Consider the following 22,941-nt stretch of genomic DNA (forward strand, 5'->3'; position numbering starts at 1 on the left):
AGATTATCATTTATTTAATCTCACAATAAATGGTGAAAAAAAATTTGAATTATTTTCACATTTGGATATGGTTTCAGGTTATGAAAATCATGCAGAGCCCTTGCTTATGGCTCAGCAAAATGGGGCATTTGAAGTGGTCCACATCGACGCCACGGTAGGCAATGTTATGAGGCAGATGGTGCTGGAGCCGCCCATTGTGTGGTGCCCCACGTATGACAAGTTCAATGCCACCATGAATCTCCTTGGTGCTGTCACATGGTGTGTAAAAAGTTCATGTGCAAATATTTACTACACTGTCATTCTTCCCTATGGGTAATATAAATGATTTCTTTTCTCTCTGATGCCGATAAATCTTGAATAATTCCATCTGTGACTGAAGCCAGTTGTCCATATACCAAGTCCAGTAACATTTCCTTCGGTACCAGTAAAGATCCGGGGTAGAATAGGTCTTCAGCAAGCCATGCTTGACGTAAAAGGCGACTAACGGGATCAGGTGGTCAGGCTCGCTGACTTGGTTGATGCATGCCATCGATCCCAAATGGGTGGATCGATATTCATGATGTCAATCACTGGATTGTCTGGTCCACACTCGATTATTTACAGACCGCTGTCATATAGCTGGAATATTGCTGAGTGAAGGGTAAAACACCAAACCAAATCCTTTGGTCTAGTAAGCTTTGCAAATAGAGTCAATTTGTTAACACTGTGATCCACTGAAAATGATCAGAGAGACAGATATGGGCCAGTAGACTCAAAAGTTTCGGCTTTTGTTTGTCCAATGGGTTTCTTCTTTAAAAATCTTGAATTTGGAAACTCATCTTGAAAAGGTCTGACTTGAAAATACAGAAAAAAGATAAAATTATGATATGAAACATGCATGTACAATAACTATCTTGTTCTGTTGTAATTCAGTCATATTCAGAGTATGAGCCTCACTGCATACAGAAACAAGAAAGGCTTTCTTGAAAAACACATCATCGGGAGTATAACTTGAAAACCGTGAAAGATTTCATATCCGAACTTTGTACATGTATTAACCAGGGGCTGAAGTGGTGCCGTTTGCTATTTAGGAATTTCATTTAAAAAAAAAAAATTCTGTTTCCTTGGAAACAATTTAGACTTTGACTCTGTTCACAGTGATGTGTTTGTCCAGACCATATCTCTAAAACTAATAGGTACTCTTTCATGACACTTTGCATACATTGAGACCAGGTTGTCAAATGGTGCCTTTTGCTATTTAGGGATTTTAACAAGTTTGATTTTGACACTGTTCATATTGTTGTGTACCTGGCATAGAAATACAAAGTTCCAAAGCTCAGTTCCATGGTATTGTTTTGATAGCTCAGTAACTACTCTTGTATTGACCTTTTTCACACTTTCGCCATCTTGGATCGAAAACGAGGCTTGGAGAGCATAGCTCCATGCAGTGTGAGTTACATCAGCTGATAGGGAACAGACAGCATGTTGTCCATTTCACTGATGGACATTTAAAAAAAAAATAAAATGGTATCCTCTGTATCTAATACAGAAGATATTTCACATTTAATCCTGAGGTCAAACTAAAATATGCCTGTAATACACTAGAATTCGCATTTTGCTGTCAGGATCCCGGAAGTGAATCAAAAGGTGCATTTCGAGATATGTATTTCAGAAATAGATTGTTTTATCATAACCTCGTCGGCATATAGGTACAATGTGACAGTACATTCAGTGACAGAAGTTTTGTATCGTAAATGAACCGCATAACATGAAACAGGTCAGTTTTCTTTTGCAAATTTGCTCAGTCAATGCGTGGCTTGGCGAACTCGAAATCGTCGATCATGTTTATTTCACGTTTCATAGTGGTGTTTGCTGCACAGCGTACTGTCGTTTTGCCATGTGTCCAGTTGACAAAAATTGCTTTTTCTGCTATGATTTTCATCTAAACATATTGCGATGTAAATGAAATTAGTTCACAAAATAACTCGTGTGTCAAAATAAATATTCAGAAGGGGTGATAACTCTATTTAGTGTGTACAATGACAGATGATACTTTACTTGTTCTTCAAACATCACTTACTTAACTGATTATTACAGATTGAGATTGCACCGTGCACGACAAAAGTAATAATGTGTGAACTGTTTAAAATAAGTTAAAAGGAAACTTAAAATTGATAAATATAAATAATGCATGAAATTGAAGAAATATAAGATTTGATACAAACACCAACTTCTTGAACACCCTGACCTAATCCTGTATGATGATAGATAATTGTATGTCAATAGGAAGCTACTAATACATTTATCCTGAATAGTTTGAAAATGTCTTGATCAGATATGAGTACAGATAAAATAACAAAAGATAAAAATGAATCAACTTCATTTGGTAATCAAGCCAAGATAAAATATATGTATCGGTACAAATTTTGTTGATGGAACAATCTGGATTTCTCATATTTAATAAAGAAAAACAAACCGAAATTTTCATGTCTTTATTTCTCACAATATAAGTTTTCAAAACTTAACATGGGCCGGGTGTCTTTGTCAGTCAAAAGCATCTAATTAAATTCCAGGAGAAAATAATTTTCTTGCTTGTAAACAAATGGTACAATGTGCTTTTTTAGTGTCTGACGAATATTGGCCATGTTGTTTTGTGAGTGAATAAGGCTTTTCACTTCCTTGTCCTATTTAAGTGAAATGTGACAGGAAACACATTTGTTGATTGAATGAATATGGCTTTCCACTTCCTCGTCCTTTGACAGGACGCACATTGTAACCAGTGTGTTTCTGTCAGCAGAAAGCTCCTCCAGACATCCATCACCGGATATTAGTACTTCATTGTGTTGACTCGCTGGACTCAAAGCCTGAAATGAATAATTCAATAATATTGTAATAATATTTCTACTTACATAATTTTTTTATAAACAATGCATATTCACCTTCTCTCAAAATATTGCTTATTTAGAAAACAACATTCTTCTGAAAAAGAGAAATTTAAGGAAAAGAAATCACAGTGTGTAACATTACATGCTACTTTAGAACAATCTTGAAGGCATCAATTCATCTGATATGTCTAAAATTCAAACAGTATATTCTGTGTAAACAGTAAACACAACAGATGCGTCAATTTAATGACAGTGTACTACAGCTCTTTATATCAATGTCACACAGAAATTCACTCTTGTTTTAATGAAACACGTTTTGATATTTGTATTACCGGTATGTATTTAATCATGAACTACTTTGTTTAGTCTGACCATGCTGAAAACATACTTTTGCTAGAGTGAAATAAATAAGATTTTTATTAAAATTAGGTGAAATATCACGTTTTGTCCCACCTACAGTCAATCTGCCTCATTGACACTATGGTTTTCTGAATAAGGTCATGAAAATCACAAAGAAAATATAAGACTTGAATTTATTTTGTCAAATGAAATGTTTATCTCTTCTTGTGGTTTACTAAAGTTGATATCTTGACTTGAAAATATTAACTTTGTCAGATCACAAGATGAGATAAATTCATGCTATCATCGTTATTTGACAAGGAAAAAAAATTTCTTCTATGTATTTATATTTTTTTATATTTCTCATTTTGATTGAATTATCAAAATTATCAAAATTATCATACCACTTGACTTGACTGAAATAAACTAAAGTTCTAAAGATTGTTAACATTTATAAATTATTACATTATAACAATATAATTATTGCAAAATTGGTGAGGGAGAAGTAAGAGACAAAAATGAAAGAAAAGTAAAATGTATTTTAAGTGACAATACAAATAGTTTCTTTCCATTAATATTCCTAACTTTCCAACTACAAAAACATAACTGATATTAATTAACAGTGAGTGAGTGAGTTGTGTTTAACGCCGCTTTTAACAGTATTCCAGTTATATCAAGGCTTGTCAGCTTAATGTGGGAGGAAAGCCCAAAGTGATGCAGGTCTTAGACATTTACCACTTCGGTGAAACCCACAAGCACGGGTATGGTGCTGACAAACCTAGAAACATAATCGAGGCGAACTGGGATTCGAACCCACAATCATAGGTTTCTGGTGTGCCCAAGGGACGCAACTCTGCACAGCGAATTGCAGGGCCTTACACAACTAGGCCACTCGTGCCCCCTATTAATCAACAGGAAATTATGGATTTCAGAATGGTAATTTTATTTTTTGTTTGAGGAATTATACCATCTTGTATCTTGTGAACTATTTGTTGATAGGCATGACGTTTACATCGACACCGAGGTCCTGGTGAGCAAGGTGAATGGTACGGGCGGCATCTATGTGGCTGCCCGGATAAACCTGACTGGCTGTTACACCTTTTCATCTGGAGGCATCTTCTTCTTCCTCTTCCCTGTCAATGAGTCGTACATTGTGTCTAATGACATTGGTGAGACTTGATCATTGGTACCTACTACATTATACAACTGACTGCAGTGTGTGTTAATACATGTAACAATTTTTCTTCATGTCCTGGCATGTCTCCAGTACCTTGAAAAGTTGAAAGAATGATTTGGGATGATAAATGGAATCTCACCCTTATGTCTTTTTATATCAAATTTATCAACTCCGTCGATAAAAGTTAAAAACTCCTCAGCAAGCATCAGAGTTTTGAACTTTTGAAATATTTGAAATCAAGATACCCATGGGTAGGATACTCTTTTTTTTTTTGTGAACACCATTGGACATAAATCATAGTAACTCAAGTGTAGAGAGGACCAGACAACTGACCAATCAGATCGCTAGATTCTTTAGTGAGTAATAATTGATCAAAAATAAGGTTTGACTGTTTCTTGGATGACAGTGTGGCCCTGTTGCATCTTGCTGGAATATTGCTATAAGCAGTGTAGCATTCGCTCCCTTGATGACACAGTGGTATAAGGCTAAAAAAATAATAGTCTTGGTTCTCAGGCACCACCCACATAATCATTAAGTCTGATGCACGTTTGGTTTTTATTTCCATTTTCAAAAATATATAAAAATCCTAATACTTAAACACAACGCACAAAAAAAATTAAAAATGTAAACAAAAATGAAATGTTCAATTAACTTTATGATGATGTAGGCAGTGCCTAAGAACCAAGACTATTTTTTTTAAGCCTAATGAACGTGGTGTTAATATTAGTGTTGGATTGAGCTTATGGGTGGTTTCAAGTAGAATTATTTGGGATCTTTGGTGACCTGATTCCTTTTGAAATGTATCCATGTTTCATTTCAGGGAGGATAAATATCATCAAAGAGGGTTCTCAGACTCTGTCCAGCCCATATGGATGGAACCAATTGTCACTCTCTGTACAGGTAATGTTGCTATGGAACCAATTGTCACTGTCAGTACAGGTAATGTTGCTATGGAACCAATTGTCACTGTCAGTACAGGTAATGCTGCTATGGAACCAATTGTCCCTCTCTGTACAGGTAATGTTGCCATGGAACCAATTGTCCCTCTCTGTACAGGTAATGTTGCTATAGAACCAATTGTCACTGTCAGTACAGGTAATGCTGCTATGGAACCAATTGTCCCTCTTTGTACAGGTAATGTTGCTATGGAACCAATTGTCCCTCTCTGTACAGGTAATGTTGCTATGGAACCAATTGTCACTGTCAGTACAGGTAATGCTGCTATGGAACCAATTGTCCCTCTCTGTACAGGTAATGTTGCTATGGAACCAATTGTCACTGTCAGTACAGGTAATGCTGCTATGGAACCAATTGTCCCTCTTTGTACAGGTAATGTTGCTATGGAACCAATTGTCACTGTCAGTACAGATAATGTTGCTATGGAACCAATTGTCCCTCTCTGTACAGGTAATGTTGCTATGGAACCAATTGTCCCTCTCTGTACAGGTAATGTTGCTATGGAACCAATTGTCCCTCTCTGTACAGGTAATGTTGCCATGGAACCAATTGTCCCTCTTTGTACAGGTAATGTTGCTGTGGAACCAATTGTCCCTCTCTGTAAGGTAATGTTGCTATGGAACCAATTGTCCCTCTCTGTACAGGTAATGTTGCTATGGAACCAATTGTCCCTCTCTGTAAGGTAATGTTGCTATGGAACCAATTGTCCCTCTCTGTACAGGTAATGTTGCTATGGAACCAATTGTCCCTCTCTGTACAGGTAATGCTGCCATGGAACCAATTGTCCCTCTTTGTACAGGTAATGTTGCTATGGAACCAATTGTCCCTGTCTGTACAGGTTATGTTGCTGTGGAACCAATTGTCCCTCTCTGTAAGGTAATGTTGCTATAAGGCGAAACTGTTTTAACTTCTGTATTTACAGACTGTTTTGGGGAAAAATCTTGGTTAATAGGTGAGAGAAAAATGTAATGAAAAACGAAATTACAACTTGTTTTTGAATATGTTGTGATGTGTGCTGCGTTATTCGAGCATATTGTGTTGTTTACTCTAATACAGTTTGACATATTTTGTGCCCGATTGTTTTATAGTGAACATTCAAGGTTGCATTTTAAAATTGCTGAATAATTATTGTTAATGATGGTCGGTAAATATTTGTTTACATTTCACTTCCAATCTTGTTACTTCTGGGGAATTCAAGGACAGAATCAGGGGTTTCAAAATACCATTGCCTGACGCCCGTGCCAAGTAAGGTTTAGATATTGGAGCACATAAAATGAACTGAGTCAAGTTTCACGAGAATGTAATCACGTGAGCATGTTATGATATTTTATTGGCTAACATTTTGCTAGTGTCCCAGACAGGCAATCTAATTTGCATAGTGTTACACCAGTCAATAAATGGGATTAGTTCACTTCACTACAATACTACCTTTGGGGTCCAAATAATTGATAAGAGTTATAGACGATCAGCGGTTTAACCGAGATGGAGTCGTAGGGGTAGATGACAAAAACTGCCTACCTAACACGATCTACGATGCATGTTCCAGAGTTTGAAACAAGATTAGAATAGAAGATGTTGATGATTCATATTCCAGAAAAATCATCGAATGTCTGAAAAAAACACATCATATTCCTTCAGCATATTCAGGTGAATGAACAGGTATAACAAACTTGGTTGACATGAATATGAAATTTGACATTAATCATCACTAGACATGATGAATTACCATTTAAATTGCATTCCCTGCTCTCCAAGGCATTGTTTTACATGCAGAGATTAAGATTACAGTGTGTATTTTTTTGTAAACTAAGCAAGAAATATTATTCAGCTGAACACAGATTTTCTCCAATCTACCGGTGATTCAGTTAAAAAGTACCCAATGATACAACTTCAAAGAATTTTGATGAAATGGTTGGAAGAATACTTATAATCAGAAGTAGTAACATGCATAACATGACAACATGACAACATTGGTGTATAATTATAATAATGACTTTATTGATAATTTATAACAATAATACCTCTAGTGGTGGCAACTTTCAAACTTTCGGGAAGTTGTAATCTATCAGACCTTCATTCAGGCGATGTTTCTGACAGATCACGATCTGAAAAATACTATCATGAAAGTGTATCCCGTGGATAAGCCGCCCCCTTTCTACATTTCTACAGAATCTTTTTTCTGGTCCTCAAAATTCGGCTTATACGAGGTCATATACGGTAGCTGATTGCTATTGCAGGATATTTTTGTGTATGGAACAATTTGACCAGTCACCGTAGGGACTACCCGCGCTACATGTATTTCGATTGCGAAAACGTTATGTTGACAGTTGTCAAATTACCACAAATATGACTTTTAACGAGTCAAAGTATGGCATTTATGATACATGTATCCATTCTTTGTCAACTAAAGTTCGTTTCAAGGTGTCAAAAGCAGTAATCTGATGGCGGTTGCTGTAAAAAACGTTGAGTTACCGATCACTTCACACATGACTTGGCCGAAATGAATGTAAACAGATATTGAATGAAATTTTGAATAAACTAAAAATATATATTGTAAATATAAGTCCAGATATACAATAAACACATTTTTATAACCAGATAGTATAATAATGGGATTAATTTACGTACTTCAGTTCGGATTTGTTGACTGGTATTTCATTACATGCTCGGGGTGATCAGCTGATAATCTTTTTTGATTTGGGGGGAAAAACATTGTGTCAGTGTAAATTAAAGTTTATTAAATATGTAAGTACTTTAGGGAACCATGTGTTACTGTGCGCTATTGACCTTTTTCTCACTTTCGTCATCTTGGATCGAAAAACGAGGCTTGGAGAGCACAGTTGCATGCAGTGTGAGTTACATCAGCTGATAGGGAACAGAGAGCATGGTGTGCATTTCACTGATGGACATTTCAAACAAAAAATGGTATCCTCTGTATCTAAGACAGAAGATATTGCAGATGTAATAGTTGCCTGATACGGCAAGCATGGGTTGCTGAAGATCTATTCTAACCCGGATCTTCATGGGTATTCGAGATACGTAATTCCGTATCTTCACGGGTCCCGAATAATGTTGACTGCGGTGTTAAACAACATTCACTCACCATATTTCATCATCTTTTTTCAGCATCGCCAAGCAGTCGGCCATGTGAACGGAGACCTTCTGTTCAACATATCAGTTCCAGATGTACCATCACAAGGGTTTGCAGCAGTAGGCACAAGTGATTACGGCATAGCGGACTTTGACAACTTGCAACTAGCGAACTCTATAGAGGAGGCTGTGCAGGGTAAAAGTAACAGGAAGAATGGGGACAGCTACAGTAGAAAGAGTCGTGATGATACTCTGTATTTCAAGCCAGACAGGCACTGATACTGCATTGACCTCTTGGGTATAAGGCCTTGAAATGATCAGTATTTGATTCAGCGTTAAGCATGAAAATCTATGGGTCCCACCCTCTTTATCTCCAGGGCTAGCTTTTTGGTAAACTTACACTAACTCCTGGGCCCATCCCCATGGCTGTCACAATCTAAAATTAACTGCCCAATATTTCCTTTAGCCAATTTGATTGGCTGCGCTACCAGCTCTAACGTACCAATCAGAATGTACAAAACCAGCCTCAATGTTTGGTGGGCGATATCAACAACATAGCGGCCAGTCCCACTGATTATGATAGCGTTTGCAGGAAAGTCAATGTTGAAAGACTGACTGACATGCCAAAGAAAGCCCTAGAAAATCTTTTTGATGGAAAGGAGGTCTTCATATCCATCAAAACTGTTGGTGGCATTGGTTTCTAGGCAACACAAGTTACCTCTCTCACCCGTTTTCTTTATCCTCATCTCAATGTTAGATTGGTCAGTAAAATGTTAATGAAATGCAAGGACAGGTAATTTAAGATTATGAGAACCGTTGGGATGGGTTCAGGGGTTAGTATTGGTTTACCAAAATGCTAGCCCAGGAGATATAGAGGATGAATGGGTCCTTGTTATAATCCTAATGTTAAATGTTAAAAACTTTTGTACATTCTGATTGGTACATAAGACCTAGTTGTGTGATGATGATACATTGACATCTTGGGTATAGGGCCTATAATTTATCAGTATTTGATTATGTAAAATGTCTGGTGCAATCACTGTGTCTTCCATAGGGAAAAATATCAATTTGCTTCTCATGCACCTTTGTATCAGTAAGACATTTTTGCATGTAAGCATTTTAGGACGAAGTACCCTGAATACGGTGAAGTCTTTGCCAGCAGTTGATTTTATTTTTCTCACCCAGCATTAGTCTTTCACAATGTTTCATACTTGATTCATTGAAACACTAATCACTATAATATTCAGTGAGGTTAAGAATTATTATCACTTTCTTGATAACGGTGTTAGAACCTACACCGAAACATCACTCTTAATTGTAACTAGAAGCTGGTTTTAACCAGAGGTGACTCTGTCATAAAGGTCAATATTTGACTTGAGTATCCACATGGGGATTCTGGATAGAATATGTCCCTAATAACCTATACTTGTAAGAGCTGACTAAATGGATCAGAATGTTAGACTTGTTGATTTGGTGGATTGGGTGCCTATTGACATGGAATGATGTTCATCATGTCAGTCTCTGGTTGGTCTGCCCTTTCTTGTTTATCTAATTACAAGTGCTGTGATACTGCTGGACTGTTGCTGACTGCTCACTGGGAAACAAACAAATAATATGATCATACCTCCATGTCAGAATGATGAGATCTCATTGGTTTGCATGATCTTAATAAAAATAGTATGTAAACATTTATCACGCCTGAGAAGGAAATATATTTCTCTTATACCCCACCATTAACAAGACAGGCTGCACATGGATTTCTGAAAAGGAGAATAAATCCCTTATATCCTGCCACGAACAAGACAGACTGCATGTGAATTTCTAAGAGGGAGAGTAAATCCTGTATTCCCTGCTTTGAACAAAACAGGCTGCACGTGGATTTCTGAGAGGGAGAATAAATCTCTTATATCTCACTTTGTAGCAATAGGCCCCACGCATTTTCTGAGTCAATAAAAATCATGTGACAGCCCAAGTTAACATCAGCTCAATCAAACAGCTGTTTTCTATCAATTTTAAATTTGTTTTTATTCTTGTACAATGTCATATTAAAACATGTCAATATGATAAGCCGTATCACTCGGGATGTTTTTTTGCGTCACTCGTTAGGCTTTATACAACTCGCCCACTTATAATATGGGCATATAGTGACCGTAAAGTGCCTTATAATGGACCTGGTGCTGTTTTCTTCCACTGTAAGGCAGCAGTAGTAGTTGTTTCCCAATATTTGTTTAATAAAGTAACATCATGTGGTAGGAAATATGTCAGTAGCAAAACATTCCATGTATTTATGCTCAACCTGCTACCTCTAGCTGTTGTCTGTTCTGGTGGTGTATTTCTGTATGTGCTTATTCAATGAATGGTTACACTTTAGTTTTATATTTATGGATTTGTCCAACCAGAGCCAAAAATCACAGTCAGAAAAATGAATGAAAAATGCTTCTTAACTGGGAGATAAACTTAGGCTATGTTATCCTGTGGTTATTTGATGATGCCAAATTGAATTTTGAACCAAACGTGCAACAAATGTACATTTAATTTTTTTTCAACATTCCAGGTTAAAGAACGAAATACAAAGTCTTTTGTTTTATCAGAGATAATGAGTTAAGAGGCTTGGTTGAGTTCACTTTTTAATAGGCTGTCAATTTGTCAAACGTGACAAAAGCCAATAGACAATGTACAATGCTGAATATACTCAAATATTCTCCTCAAAAACTCTTCTTACATCAATATACTTTACTTACCTAAACTGAGAAAGTATGCTAAGTTTGTATTTTATGTAATTGATAACTGAAAGAACTTTTAACCATCACTCATTCCTGCAACAGTTTATTTAAACTAATCTTTACCTGGGTAATTTTGTGTGAAAATATATGGGTTCCATGAAGACTAGGGTACGAAATACATTTGCAACCACATGAGTTATACCATGTTTGAAATGTTGTAAATTTGTTCCTAAAACGTCACGCACGTTGAGATGCCCAACACTAATACCATATTCGTGCCTGTGTGATTCCCGTGCACCCTTTCGAGTTGAGTTGATTGGTTCAACTGTGTCATATGGCCCTATGACGCAGGGGTAGCATTATGCAGATGGCTATTTCAATGAATGCTCGTTCCACCCGTGACGAACAGGTCTGGTTGTTGATGAAATATACTGATAGCTAAATAGACAGATTTTTTATTCATGCACAGATTGTCTTTAAATGTATTATCCAGTTATGTATGACTGTTTAATAATCTCATACCAACTTTGACTGGAGTAGGTCCGATAGTTTTTCAGATATTGTAGTAAATGTCGGTACCTTAAATTACCTTCCAGACTATAGTATGATGTCCCAATGCTCATTGGGCCTAAACAAGGTATGACAAATAACCCTTAGAGAAGCACCAAAAGGGAAGGCTTTGTGTTGTCCCTTAACCTTGAAGTAACTATAATATGTCTATGGTGTTTCTGCCCTCATGTATTGCCTAAACATTTTTGGAACATTGTACTTAAGTGCATGTTTGTATTTCGTAAACTACAATTGCACATATCACAATTTCATAATGCCTGATGACAATGATGGAGATAGAGACATTACCTACAGCTGATGCGGCCATCAAATCAGCTCTTTCAATCAGTGGTGGTTATTGTGATTTGAAACCAATGATTGACCAATCAGAATCAAGTGTTTTCCAAAGTCAGGGTAGAATAAATGAAACTGACCAATCATGTATACCTGTATATGATATGTTTAGTACTTATGGTATACATAATGGAATAACACTTTACCTTGACCAGTATGTTGTGATGGCCATTGGCTCAGCTTCAGTGTATGTGAATTGTACTTTTATGATTCATGTCAGCATTAGGAAAGACATTTATCTTCAGGATATGTGAATGGTATATATGGTATTTAATTGTGTATTTATGAAACAAGTTGCTTTTTTAAACACATTACTCTGTGTACCGTAGGGCTTTCATGCAAAGGTTGGAGTTTAAATATTTTTGTATTTTTTCATAGGATTGCATTCAAGTGTAGTGAGGTATTGTATTGTGTAACATGCTTTGATACTTCTTCTAAAGAGTCAGTTTCCATCAGTATTCTTGTGATTGAAATAAACTGATATACACTGAAATCATTTAAAAAAAAAAAGTAACTGATACATGTTTATATATGTATTTGAGATTAATCACATTTTCGCCTTTTCCTTAAACATGTTAAAGAGTGACAAGATATTGGTATATTTTGTCTTGTTTTGCTTTACTTGTTTTACTTAATTCAATGGCATATATTTTGCAGATGCAGCCAAAAAAGGTACAATTAATCCTCTGAAAAATTACAATTTTTTTAATTTTAAATATTTGCTTGTATTACAATATTTTCTGTATATTCATATACATTTGTAGAACGGATGAAAATAGGATTAATATATCTGTAAATAGAGTTTTCATAGCATTCAATTTGACTTAATGCATAGGTTCCAGTCAACAATTTGACCTTGTTTTGGCCTTTGAGTTTTGACCATGCTCTCAAATTCTGTTATAATGCTTTGTAAATTTCTTCTCCACAGAAATTGACCGAATGTGAAAACAGAACTTTGAAATGTATGTTTGTACTTCAGATGACATCATATCTTTTCAAATGATTAGATGTGTCATTGTTGTTTCTGCAGAAAATTTTGAATATCAGATGCTGACACAGCCTTTGTGACGCATCGGTGAAAAATAAAATTGTTGTTGACATGGAACTGTTTGTTCATGCTAATATTCGTTTGTTACAAACATGAATTACTAACACGTATATTAGCTAAATCATTCTGTATGGCATTGTTATTTTCATTGCTATAGCAACACTTCCCAAATGATGAAAATGTAGGATGATTTACCTTGTGCATTGTGTTGCTCATTGAATGCCCATTGCAACCAGTAATAGTGTAATTGTTAATAAGATATCAAATCAGAATGTTTTTTCGTAAAAAGTATCTATATTAATATATAAATATATATATCATTGTTTTTCTTTCAATTTTCATGTATTTTTCGAGAGTAAATGTGCTATGACATGATTTGTAAAGAGAAAGATGTATTTACATTTATGTGAATTGTTCCACACAGTCTTGGACATGTGAATAAAATATCAAATAGAAATAGATTTTTGTCATGCATACACAGGAGTCTTTGACTTTCCCAGTGTCACCTGTTTTCAGTGCACATACAGCTTACAGTGTATAGAACATCTTGTTCATGATCTTACACTCACCAACGTAGGCAAAACAAAGACATAATTATTGGTTCTTGAGCTTGAAATATTCACGATCCAAGAAAATGGATCACAATGGAGGTTTGCCTGTGATTTGGAGAACTTCCAGATGCTATCTCCAAGATGAGGAGACTTTTCAGCATTAGCACAGGAATCCAAAGTTCTGATTGTGATAATGAAATTGTATGCCTTTTAGCTATAAAAAACTCACTGGGTACAAACAATGAAATATGAAATGTTTTTAAATATAGAGAGGGCTGTTTTGTAGTAGAAGAGAGATAAAATGACATCATCTTAATACAATTTTTTTATATGCCTGTGGTCTGAGGGAGGATTACCAGATCAACGTATCTTGGTCAGATAAATGTGTAAGTTTTGTGATTCTTCACATCTTTTAACCATGGCCTTGAACATGTATTCTGTGACCTTTTGGGGTCAAGGTCATATTGAAGGTTGTTTTGTCAGCATTCATGCCTTTTGGAGTACTCCCTTTTCCTACTGTTCTATTTCAGCCTATTTATGAGACACAACAATTGTCGGTACAATGCGAGGTTTCAGCTAAATAACCCTTTGCCTTTCGGGTCAGGTCAAGGTCTCACTTGAGGTTATAACATAAATTCAAATATGTGAAGTTATTGGGGTTAGACAAGTTAAAATTTGTCAAGGTCGTCCATAGGTTTAAGGCATCACTTTTGAGTGACGCTTTATGCAATTTTTTTTTTTTGGTGTTACTTATGGGGGGTGCTCCTGATTTGGTATGAAGGGGAAACCTAAGTAAATATGGGTTATGTCATTTTTTATTTTCAGGCCCAAAACAACATTTTACACTTTCAAACCAGCAAAACGTAACTGTAGATAAAATTGCCACAATTGTCACCCATTTTCACTACTTTGTTTATTCTTACCATCAGATCCCACTATTAAGAATGGGGTGGTTTAAATGCGTGAGATGACTGCTTGTTTGTCCAATGGCGTAAATGGGTGTTCGTTATGTATAGACTGCCGGAATATGGGTTGAATATTGTTCACTGTGGCATGAAACTACTCTTTCTCGCACTTGCCGTGGGACTAGTGTAGCAGCGATTTGTGTGGGTCACATTTGTGGGTCTTGTTTCTTGCATTAAGGAGTTGACTCTTGTAACAGCAATTGTCTATGTGACATGCGTTCTCCTGAAATACGAAGGAGGTTTAGTGAGTTCACATAGAGATCGTGTTTTGGAGTATTCGATGCGCGGAAAACCGACGCCAGATACTTATTTTTGTTTTACAATATTGCTTTAAGCGACATCAGCATTGACATCCGCATTAGTACAATAAGTGGGAGGATCTGAGGACCTCACTACCCACAGCCCAGTCAGTGTTCATGCTGTAAACAAGAGTGATGACTTCGAGGAGTGGAGCAAGGAAAACACGGATTCTTCATTAGGACCTATAGTTCTCACAAGTGAAGAGACTTTTCGAGGAGCAGAAGGTATTGTCTCCCCATTGAAAAAACTCTACACCATGAAATACGTTTACCGTATAGATTGAAGTGGGAAAGTTTTCCTTCCATGCTGGTAGGCCTCGACGACTTTCATATCGTTTAATCTCTTGTGTGGAAAATTAATTAAACGACCTGAGCGTTAAAACAACTAAAGCTACTGAGCGAGATACTTGAGCAAGGTAAACATGGCTGTCAAGACTATTTCTTTACAAGGCACAATCTGTATGTGTCCTTTGAATTGGTGTACTGTACACGACTATGCTTGTAGTAAGAGGCGACTAACGGGATCGGGTGGTCAGGCTGCTGTCTTGGTTGATGCATGTCATCGCATCCCAATTGCGTGGATCGATGCTCATGATGTCAATCACTGGATTGTCTGGTCCAGACACGATTATTTACAGACCGGCGTCATAAAGCTGGAATATTGCAGAGTGCGGCGTTAAACAACAAACAAACAAAAACATGTTATGGACAAAATGACCAATAGATACCCCAGCTATAAGTACAGAAACCGAACTTTTCAAGACTGTTTCGCTTCATTTTACAATGTCTGCAATTCATAAATACAGCCTTGTTAAACCTCGTTAACTCGTTGAAGACGATGCAACATTCTGCTCCGAGCAGATACCCTATTGACACTATATCGGCGCACCACTGGTCTCGCACAATACCCCTAGTGATTCCAGGATAGCATCCTATTCGTGTCCTACAAGGCGACTTAATGGACTGAGTGGTCAGGCTCGGTGTCTTGGTGTCTTTGCGTGTTATCGTACCCGGCGTGAATCGTTGCTCATAATATCAATCACTGGTTTGTCAGATTCAGACTCGATTATTTACATTCAGCTGTCTTATAGCTAAGTGCGGCGTAAACAACAAAACACACAAAGCAAACAGCGTCACGATCTTATGGAAAACTATGTTCCATAGTCCAGAGGACTTCGAGATGGTGATTGAATTAAGGGTGTTACATAGGCATAACCTTCTCTGTACAATACAAAACTGTGTTGAAGCACAGTCGACACGTAGGAGAATGGACCCGTGAAGAGCCGGGGTAGAATTGATCTTCAGCAACGCATGCTTGTCGTAAGAGGCGACTAACAGGATCGGGTGGTCAGGCTCGCTGACTTGGTTGATGCATGTTATCGAATTCCAATTGTATCGATCGATGCTCATGATGTCAATCACTGGATTATTTACAGGCCGACGTCATATCGCTGGAATATTGCCGAGTGCGGCGTTAAACAACAAATAACAACAGTTCCTGAACTGCGGAATGACCAAGGTCACTCTCATTGTCAAGTGCAATAGCGATCAGTCAACAAAGTAGATAAATTTAAGCTTTAAACGATTAAGGTTAAATATATGGTTTATTTTAGTGTGGGCTTTGAGAGTGTTCGGTTCGGTCCGTTAAAGGTCAATGGTATTCATTCTAATTTGAAGTGAAACGCCATGCATCCGAGCGGTGATGTTCATAAATAATGACTTTATCATGGTCAGGTGTCAATACTACTCATCTGAAATACACGGAATGAAATCAAAGCAACCGCTCCAGTAATGGCAAAATATAGTTCTAGTAATGGCGAAATATAGTTCTAGTAATGGCGAAATATGGGTCAGAAGAAGCACATCATCCGCTCTGTTCTCTGTAAGAAGCAATGGAGTGTCAAGTCAAGGGTGTGGGTTCGAATCCCCTTTCACACCACTCTTGCTCGTATGTTTCACCAAAGTGGTAAACGTCTGAGCCCTGCATCACCTAGGGCTTCCTTCCAACATTAAGCTGACACGCCGTGATGTTACTGGAATACTGTTCAAAGCAGCGTTAAACCCAACTCACTCATTCACGATTTGATATGGAAAGGTGAATAACAAGAATGCGAAATGACAACTCAGAAGCCACGACATGTGAATATATCTTATAGGAAATTTAAGAAAATTGTTACCCTTTGCACGTTCTGAACATAAAGCAAGTTTTGTAACATAAACAATGTACTTTGTACTGCGGAAGTGTATGAACACATATACATGCACGTATTATGTCCACGTTAGAGAGGAACACACGTCTCCTTCACGAGGCAACAACATGCCAGTGCTTGCAGTGATAGTTTTAAGTGGATGAGGTGAGTGATTGAGTTAGTGAGTAGGGTTTTACGCCGCTTTTAGCAATCTCCCACAATATCACGGCGGGGAACACCAGACAGGTTTGTGATGGGTGCCACCGGTAGAGCAGGATACACTCGCCTTTTCGCGAACACCTACTATTTGATAGTGATTCATGAACACATGCTCATGATATAGTCGGAGTCGTATAATCGACTGTGCTTTAAGCAGTATTTCCATTGAATATGGAAAGTGTTTTGTCGCTTTTATTGAAGAAATACTGCTACTATATTGCCTGATCCCCACACCAAGTGTTACCTGGCTAGTGCTTCGCTACCTGTGTTGATGATGTTAAGGAACAACATCTTTGGACTGTTATACACCTATGCACCAAATGAACAACTGTTCTAAGCTCGAATGGATATAAAAAAGTGCCCAAAGCAGTGTATATAAATGCACATATTTTTCTTTCTTCTGTTTTATACGAAAATGTGTCATATAACAAACTTGCAAATGTTGCTTGCTTGTTTGTTGTTTAACGCTTCACTCAACAATATTCCAACTCTATGACGGCGGTCTGTCAATAATCGAGTCTGGACCAGACAATCTAATAAATGACATTATGAGCATCGATCCACGCAATTGTTTCATGACTATTAAAATGTTTTTGTTTATGTTGATTGAGATCATTTAACGCCTCCTTTAGCATTGTTGCAGCTGTATGACGGCGGTCTGAAAATAATCGTGTCTTGGTCAGACTATCTTTTAATAACATGGACGTGGAGATGTAATACCAATGCTGACCGTTGAGTTTATGGTGTTGACGGAGATGACATACATTATAAAGTAGCACCATATTCGTGTTCTGTGCTTCCGCATACGCGGTAAGCGTCTAATATAACCTGTATCAGTTCGGACTGTCTCGGTGTGACCTACCTCGTAACTGTAAATAATGCTGGAATAGATCCTACCTGGAATTCCCAGGCGTATGACCATAGGGAATAGGAATTGAATAAAGCCGTTATTTTTGTCGACATCAGCGTAGCGTTACAACGCATTTTGATGTCAGCACCGAACATACCTGTGCGTCAGCTCCTAGTGTGGGATTGGGTATTATTAGTGACGTGTCAGCGCTATCGATAGAACGGTATCATTTGTTGTGAAAGTAATAGTATATCCATGAACCACATTGCGCGGACATTTATCGAAAATACCTGACTTTCAGGGAACCTGTTCCTTTCCATAGTATTAGTAATAGTGGGTTCTCACAATTTGGACTCCCGAGCATTGGAAACACAAGAACCTACGCAAGGAGTGGTCGGCTCGGAGTCAGTATACTCTATCTGGGTGGACTATTCATGTTAAAACTGCGGCATGGTATCTCAGTGGGCTAGCACTATTAAGTCGGCATCAGTCCGGTACAAGCAGCCACACACACACACGTGCATGCACGTCGCTATATAAGTGGAATAATCTTTAACGCGACGTTAAACCCCATTTCACCTCAACTCACATGTCGTGTTATCGACTGACGGCCTATATGAAAGGGATTGGCATTGATATAAAACGTGGCTATTTATTTTGGGTTTTCTCCGACCTGTGTCTATTTATAGCGTATATGACGTGTGTTTTACATTAATCTCTATGTCCTTTCTGCAGTCATTGTTGATGCACGTATCGTTGGAAAAGTTCTACATTAGTGGATATACAGTTGTGTGCCATGGATGTAACAGATGCAGTGTCTCGGGCGCCTGCGTGTGCCGCCAGTGCCGAGTCAAGCCGACCAGGAAGTGAAATACGTCGCCTCCCGCACCTCGGACAACCCACTCAAGAGAAGGACAACCTGGCCAGGAGGTTGAGAACATTCGCAAACTGGGCTGGGAAGATTAGATCAGTAACACTAGCCATTGCCGGGTTCGTGTTGATCGGACCCGGGGACAAAGTGGAGTGTGACACCTGCAAGGTTAAACTGTACAACTGGACGGAGAAGGACGTCCCTCTTGACGCACACAGGAAACATTCTCCAGACTGCAGCTTCCTCAATAAGTGGTTTCCTGTGGTTACGCCTAAGTTACTGTCTGGTTATGACGTTGCAAAGGCAAAGCATAGCAGCTTCGCTGAGCAGGTGAAGAGACTTGGCACATTTAAAGCATGGCCCCTTAAACTGGATATTCATTCTCCTCAAAACATGGCTGCCGCCGGGTTTTTCTACATTGGTTCTGCAGACCGAACTCGGTGCTTCTACTGTGGGGTGACATTAAGGGACTGGGATACTGATGATGATCCGTTCGCTGCACATCTCCAGTGGTCTCCTAGATGCGAGTATATACAACACACCCACAACAGCAAACAGGGGAACGCAATTGACATGCGTGAACAGGATCCTGGACACGATGGAGCGTCTTGTGCGCCTGGTGTAGTTGTTGCAAACCTTGGATCCAGCAGGGACAAAGACGGACCTGGAACTGGATGTCCCACAAAGAATCAACGACACGCAGGTAGTCCTCCAAGTAAACCCAGGAACTCTCCACAGGTGGAGGCAGTGCTTGCCATGGGCGTAACGGAGGAGCTAATTCGACAAGCTATTGCATCAAGGAAGCAGAATAGAGGGGAAGACTTTCCTGACGCCACGTCATTGTTTCTGGCGGTGGAGGACTTGATGTGAAACTTACGGTGATAATGCTGTGACCAGCGGAAACTCTACCGTCATCAACAGTGTTTTTCAGTGTGTATTAATAGTCATGGAACGATGAAACAGTATCTATTAACTGGGAAGCTTTGTGTTTTAGAAAAATATTGTCATGTCGGAAGTAGAGGATATGCGACAGTTATAGGTGAGGTGAAATCGGGTTTTACGTCGGGTCCAAGATTACTACTTATATAGCGACGTGCATGCACGTGTGTGTGGCTGCTTGTACTAGTCCGGACTAGATTTATAGCGCTAGCTCACTGAGATACCATGCCGCAGTTTAACATGGATACCCCACTCAGACACAGTATACTGACTCCGAGCCGACCAGTCCTTGTTTTAGGCCCTTAATGCCCTAACAAGTACCATCTTTTGACGTATTTTGGTATGACGCGGCCGGGGATCGAACCCTGGACCTTCCGCTCTCCGGTCGGACGCTCTACCACTAGACCACGGAGGCGATCTGCGACAGTTATTAAGCGAGTGAATATTGTTTAACTCGCACTCATCAATATTCCAGCTGTATGACGACGGTTTGGTCATTATTTGACTCTAACTCCAGGCAAACAAGTGATTGATATAATGAGCAACGTCGCATGCAATCGGGGTGCCCTGACACTAAGTCACTGCGCCTGATCCATGTTAGTCATCTTGTACCACAAAACATATGCTACTGGAACTAATTCTAACCTGGAATCCCCACATTGCCCAGACATTAATATTGATAGATATAGGGAAATGTGATATAGATCGATAATAACACATATACCTGATCCTTATCATACACTGCCACGGTTCAAAACGTGGATCTATACTTAGACTAGAAGGTTTGAATAGATGATTGTCACTGCATTGTTCCCCTTGTATATAAGTTGAAGTTGTTATTGTTCATCATTAAACAGTGACTGATTGAACTGACTCTTTGTATCTTGATTGATCTCCGCTAGGGTGCCAAACCGAGGGTAGAGGCTGAGTTGAGATGCCGTCTACATTGTCTGTCTGTCTGTCTGTCTGTCTGTCTGTCATGTCTGTGCAAGTGCTCGTTGAAAAAAAATAGATAAAAGAATCCCATGCTTGCAAGGTTCAGTTGCCTGGTGTCAGTCACCCCGAACACAGAGGGATGACGTTGCATGGTGAGGAGGAAGAGGTCATGACCTCCCCTTTGACTCTACGTCACCCTTTTATGATGTTCATTGTGGGACCCACAGGATCTGGAAAAAGTTCCTTTGAGAAACCATGTATGGCGCAGATGCATCGCCCCGAGGTGTTGGATACGCCACCCCATCGCATCGTGTGGGTGTACAGCGAATAGCAACCGCTCCATCATGAGCTGGAAGAGATGGCAGATCGTTTAGGGGTCGCTCTTGAGTTTGTGCACAGCATGAAAGACGCGGATCGCGCCTTGCCTGAAAAAAGGGTGGCCCCGCATTAGCTGGTCATTGATGATTTGCTGGGCGACAATACGGAAACACATCCGTGCTGTATCTCGCTCAGAACTTGTTTTCCCAATCACCACAACATCGCACCATTAGTCTGGATGCTCACTACATGGTCCTCTTTAGAAATCCAAGAGATGCATCGCAGATCGACAGTCTGGCTCGCCAGGTGTTTCCAGGCAAAGTTCCTTTTCTTCGTGAAGCCTTTGAGGACGCCAACCAAGAGCCTTACACTTACCTGTTCTTGGATTTGAAACCCCATTTAAAAGACCATCGCGTACGTGGCTGCCTGTTTTTCAAGATCAGAGATGCCCATTGTGTATGTGCCGAACCTATGAGATGAGGAGAGGAGACTTTCACAAAAGCAGGCGAACCCACTGACCTTCCTTCAGTTGAGTCACAGCCATCATGGGGTGAAGACGAAAACAGTTTCATCCTACGATGGGAAAGAACAAAGACCAAGAGATGGTCATGAATGATCTCTATGACATGGTCTACACCCCCTCATCGCTATGGGGGCTTGTGTCCTCTGCACTTCACATACCACAGTATGGTGTCGTCCATTACGAAAGCAAGAAGATTCCTATCGAGAAAGGCGTCTATTCATCTGAAGGTTTGGTGAAAACCTTCAACCGTTTGATTAAGGAACATATTACGGGTGTCTTGAAAGAACAGCCCTCAGACAGAGTCCAAAGTGATGGCAGACGGTTTGTCATTGATGTCAAGTATCCCCAAGATAGTCTTCGATTTGACATGCTTGGAGATGGAAAGGTGCGATTCCAAGCCCTTGAAGAAGTAGCAATAAATCATCCTAACATGGGAAATAACTGAAGTGATCATGCCAAGTCCTCTCTTGAGAATGCTCGGATTGTTCAACTACCGCTCCTTGGTGAAGAGGACTATAAAACCTACACAGAGACGCCTGTCCGCTTGAGTGCCTTCGCCAAGTGGCTATGTGGAAATCACAGGTGATACAAAAGCGAATCGCCTGTCAGGATTTGATACCGTGTACATTTACACAGATCCGGTCGAAGATCAAATTGTGGGCAATACGATGGCTCCATTCCTGATCCACGTGCCCGTGTCAAAGAAGATGATGCAAGACAGTGCGATGATTAAAAGCCCTCAGCATATTTGCTACCTCGTACTGCGCAAGGTTTCTTTGACTGTTTTAAACTCTATATCATGAACGACATGGGACGACCCGTGCCATTTCAAATGGGGAAAGCCATCGTGACACTTCACTTCAGACGTCACCGCTAACACAGAAGCAACATGTTGGGACACGCGTTGGCACACCAGTTGGATCAAGGACAGTTTGGTCAGTGTGGGAGTGGCATCAAAGTATACAAAGGACGGTATCATCAACGTTGGTAGTGGTCTCGGAGGTATCTTGAAGATGGCGTTGCCTTTCCTTAAATCTGCTGGAGCATCAGTGCTCAAGATGGGTAAAAAGATCCTACCTGGGTTGGTGAGTGATGTGGTTGCTGACAAACGCAAATGGTCAGAGAGTCTGAAACATCGTGGAACAGCAGGCCTGATGGATGTCTTGGAGGAACGTGAGGA

General features: G+C 39.1%; 2 protein-coding genes across 2 annotated transcripts in view; both read left to right on the forward strand.

Annotated features, from left to right (window-relative positions):
* LOC139452371 (galactocerebrosidase-like) overlaps positions 1 to 9,037 on the forward strand; it is a 29,775-nt gene extending 20,738 nt beyond the window's left edge. Inside the window, exons 15-18 of the mRNA XM_071233830.1 lie at positions 78 to 258; positions 4,203 to 4,372; positions 5,201 to 5,280; positions 8,464 to 9,037. Coding sequence (XP_071089931.1) covers positions 78 to 258; positions 4,203 to 4,372; positions 5,201 to 5,280; positions 8,464 to 8,706 — 674 coding nt within the window. The 3' untranslated portion in view covers positions 8,707 to 9,037. The remainder of the gene's footprint in view (positions 1 to 77; positions 259 to 4,202; positions 4,373 to 5,200; positions 5,281 to 8,463) is intronic.
* Positions 9,038 to 18,961: 9,924 nt separating this feature from the next.
* Positions 18,962 to 20,784, forward strand: LOC139452861 (baculoviral IAP repeat-containing protein 2-like). Its single transcript, XM_071234499.1, has one exon. It carries the CDS (start codon positions 18,971 to 18,973, stop codon positions 19,913 to 19,915), a length of 945 nt encoding a protein of 314 aa, XP_071090600.1. The 5' UTR covers positions 18,962 to 18,970; the 3' UTR covers positions 19,916 to 20,784.
* Positions 20,785 to 22,941: the final 2,157 nt, after the last annotated feature.

This window comes from Haliotis cracherodii, unplaced genomic scaffold, assembly GCF_022045235.1.
Source record: "Haliotis cracherodii isolate W230 unplaced genomic scaffold, xgHalCrac1.p SCAF_9, whole genome shotgun sequence".
NCBI classification, from domain to species: domain Eukaryota; kingdom Metazoa; phylum Mollusca; class Gastropoda; order Lepetellida; family Haliotidae; genus Haliotis; species Haliotis cracherodii.